Source organism: Propithecus coquereli, unplaced genomic scaffold (assembly GCF_000956105.1).
Source record: "Propithecus coquereli isolate 6110/MARCELLA unplaced genomic scaffold, Pcoq_1.0 Scaffold276, whole genome shotgun sequence".
Taxonomy (NCBI): Eukaryota; Metazoa; Chordata; class Mammalia; order Primates; family Indriidae; genus Propithecus; species Propithecus coquereli.
Window position 1 is genome coordinate 146,387 of NW_012148352.1, and position 4,196 is coordinate 150,582.

General features: G+C 34.4%; 1 protein-coding gene across 3 annotated transcripts in view; it reads left to right on the plus strand.

Moving 5' to 3' along the window:
- PCDH17 (protocadherin 17) overlaps positions 1 to 4,196 on the plus strand; it is a 143,474-nt gene that overhangs the window by 98,915 nt on the left and 40,363 nt on the right. The window contains exon 4 of one of the 3 annotated variants that reach the window (XM_012647903.1): positions 3,528 to 3,611. The exons of the other annotated variants lie outside the window; for them this stretch is intronic. Coding sequence (XP_012503357.1) covers positions 3,528 to 3,611 — 84 coding nt within the window. The remainder of the gene's footprint in view (positions 1 to 3,527; positions 3,612 to 4,196) is intronic. 3 annotated transcript variants of the gene reach the window in all.

A 4,196-nucleotide genomic window follows, 5' to 3' on the forward strand; every position in this document is an offset into this window, starting at 1 on the left:
GTTTATTTATGAATCATACTATAAAAGACATTTTAATTTTGCCATTTTAATCTTGTTTTACCTTTCCCGACTCTACTTTTTAATTTGCCCCATTAACATTTTCAATAGCATTTTTATTTTTTGTGCTATCTAGATATTTTGTATTTTGAAGTTTCTCTTTCAACACCCTGTGTTAGTTTCCTAGGGCTACTGTAACAAAATACTGCTAATTGGATGGCTTAAAACAACAGAAATTTATTCTTTCACAGTTGACAAGAAATCCAAAATCAAGCTTCAGCATGACCATGCTCACTCTGATGGCTCTTCCTTCATTTTGTCACATTTCTCTCCCTTTCAGTTCAAGTTGGCAGTTCTTCTGCTAGTATAAAATCCTCGAAACCCTTGTTGGTCTTCTGTGTCAAGAGAATCCACACCATTAGTCAACATAGTTCTCTACAGATCCTTCCTAGATAACTCCATCTCTAACCATGACTTTTGTTGAGATGATGAATTGGATCCATAAGTCACACTCTTAATCTCTTTAGCAAATGGTTGTTTAGCCACACCCTTGGCTCTGTTTCCAGAGCATGCTATCTGGATTTGTGGCTGAGAATTTTCTAAATATGTCGCTGGTTGCTTTTTGCTTAGTCGTCTCTTTCCTCTTAATTAATTTTCTCAATTAATTTCCTTTGCTCATTTTACTATAAGCAGCAAGGAGAAACCACACCACACATATCACACTTTACTTGTAAATTTCAGATAAATATCCAAGTACATCCTTATGTATTCTACTTTCTATTTAGTAAGTAGAACACAATTTGGCCACATTTTCTGTCACTTTATAACAAAGATTGCCTTTCTTCTAGTGTCCAATAACATTTTCACCTGAGACCTCACCAGAATGTTCAAATTTTTACCTATAACCTGTTCATGATTATATGACTGTATATATATCCTGTAAAATGATAAATCTTTTTTTTTTTTTTTTTTTTTGAGACAGAGTCTCACTGTGTTGCCCGGGCTAGAGTGCCGTGGCATCAGCCTAGCTCACAGCAACCTCAAACTCCTGGGCTCAAGCGATCCTCCTGCCTCAGCCTCCCGAGTAGCTGGGACTACAGGCATGCGCCACCATGCCCGGCTAATTTTTTCTATATATTTTTAGTTGTCCAATTAATTTCTTTCTAATTTTAGTAGAGACGGGGTCTCGCTCTTGCTCAGGCTGGTTTCGAACTCCTGAGCTCAAACAATCCTCCCGCCTCAGCCTCCCAGAGAGCTAGGATTACAGGCGTGAGCCACCGCGCCCGCCAAAAAATGATAAATCTTTCTCTACAGCTTTCTTTGTTTCTTTCTGAGCCCTCAGAAGAATCACCTTTAATGTCCATATTTCTTCAAATAGTGTCTTCAAGAACTGTTTCTATCAAGCGCCTCAAAGCTCTCTCAGCTTCTACCCCTTACACAATTCCAAAGCCACTTCCACATTTTTAGAAATTTGTTACAGTAACACCTCACTTCACAGCACCAAAATTAAAACTAGTTTTCTAGGATTGCTATAACGAAGTACTACAGATTGTGTGACTTAAAATAACAGAACTTTATTTTCTCACAGTTCTGGAGGCTAGAAGTCCAAAATCAAGGCATCAGCAGGGTCACGTTCTCTCTGATGGCATTAGGGGATGACCCTTTCTCTTGCCTTTCTTATCTTTTGATGGTTGCCAGCAATACTAGACATAGACTCCAGTCTCTGTGTCTATGGTCCCATGGTGTTCTCCCTGCATGACTATCTCTGGGTCTCTGTTTACTCTTCTTACAAGGACATTAATCTTTGGATTAGAGCCAACTCTAATCCAGTATGATCTCATTTTATGTAATTACATTTGCAAAGACCCTATTTCCAAATAAGGTCATATTCTGACGTTCTGTGTTGACATAAATTTGGAGAGGGCAATATCCAATCAAGTGCACAGCCTATAGTAGTTTATCTCCAACTTGGAGGAGATGTATTTTTCTGATTTAAAGAAATTCTAACTCTATGTGACTGTTCATATTATATAAAAATATAAGACATTTTCAATATGTCTAAAATACATTAGATATTGACTAATGAGTTTGGATTCTTATCAAGTGAATGTAAAATGCCTTTTACATAGTAAAATGGTCAATGGATATAAAAAAGTCCAGTTGCTGGTAGGATTGAAAATTTAAGAGAATTGTGTCATATACAGAAGAGACAAAGGAATCTGGTAACAAAATGAGAATAAATGAAGGTGATAGACTATAAACTTTTCCTCTTAATGTCTTTGGCAAGAACTGATGTCCTTTCAAAAGCTGAAGACAGTAACAAGGTAATTTATAGCTTATTTTTTCTTCCCCTAAACAAAGATTCTGTATATTGTGTATTCTATTTACTGTGTTAAATATTATAATAGGCTAATTTAAACATGTGCATGAAACAGACTTATTTCCAGGTGTTTCCATCTGTTGTGGGAGTATACTTTAAGAATAGGAGAGAAACATACACAAATTAAACACAAAGCCGGGGGAAAAATTTGAAAGAAATATTCCCAGGGCAACAGTGAGAAAAAATGTTTGAGCTACCTGTTATTAACTACTCAACCTGTTTTACATTGGAATCCCGCATAATTACATTTCAGGGGAGGGGCAAACAACAGATGTTAAATAAAAATTGAAACTCAGAAAATGAGACTATATTAAAAATAAAGTTACTCTTGCTCACCAACAGGCATTTTTTTGGCAGGACATTTAGGCAGCAATTGATTTCTCATGTTTACTGTGCATTTCAATAACATTATTGCAAAACAAAATGCTCTTTTTTTGTAGTCTAAGAAGTAGATAAATTATACATGTCCCTAATATACCTAAGTTAGAGGCTCATAAAAAGCAAACCAAAAAGAAAATATACCACAGCATTTCCTTAGTTTTATATTACATAAATGTTTCATGTCAGGTAAAAAAATGGAAGTTACTACAGAAATATACACATATAAAAAAATAATTACTAAAGTATACTCTTAAACATTAGATGACTGAATAAAGAGCTAAATTATAAACAGTCTGTTGTTTTGAGTTCCAGATAACATATATTGTGATACTAATATTAAGATGCAGTAAACATTTTTATTAAAACCATGGTATCTAGGGATATTATAGAATAAATAGTTTGAGACTTTAATTTTGGTGGCCTGCTTGTTTACATCTTCTACCCATTGTTACAGAAAAATTATTTATTTTATTTAAATTAATGCATCACCATCGTGAAAGTATTTTTCACATTGACCTAGAGATTCATATAGTTACTTTGTACTGTTTTCATCTCATCCAAACTTAAATATCCCCCTCAAAGTAATTTTCTTCCAGTATGACTATGTCTTATGTCTCTGGAAATACTAATGCCCATATCTTTTAGGGATTGCTCAACCTTAAGAATTTTAATATAAAATTTAAAAGCAATAGAGAGGATTCATAATTCAATTGGCCCTTTTCCCACTTGGTTTTTCTACTTGTTAACTAAAAATATTTTATTTTTCAAGCATTCCCGACTTTGCTTTCCTTTGCTACCCTCACCCTACACACCATCACAAGTAGACTTCAGTCTGTTGATCTGCTTCCTCCAGGTGAGCAATTTCTTCATCTGCTAGCTTTCTTCTCTGTGATCCGAATTTTACTTGTTAGATGATAGCACTCATAAAAGTATACATTTTCCAGGCAGACCTTGTAGACTTTATTTCTTTAAAGGAAAATAGCATAGTAAGTAATTTATTATTTCTGCATTGATGTTATTAGTATTTCAGGAAAAGCTATGTTGTGTTAAGGGATGAAATGAGAATCTAAATAGTCATTTATATTGGGGTTTTCATATTTATTTTTGTTAAGTGAGTTTAAATGGGCCAATTCTTAATTATTTCATATAAAAATGTCTACTACTTTTACTAATTTCACTTTGGAGATAGTGTAGGAAATGCTAAACAAGAAATTGTTGGAATGGAAACTGGGCTGTAACAGGAAAGGGGGACTTGACTATTTTCCTTTAAGTTGTGGGTGTAGAGCAAGCTGCTTCACTATTACGGTCTGAGGAAGAACTGTGTTTCACCTGAGAAACTGGTTGCCCAAATTCTTCTTTCCTTTGGGATAGTCAGTTATGCATCATATTAGCTAAGTGTTATTTTGTGAAAATATATTAAAGTCTTATTTATACATTA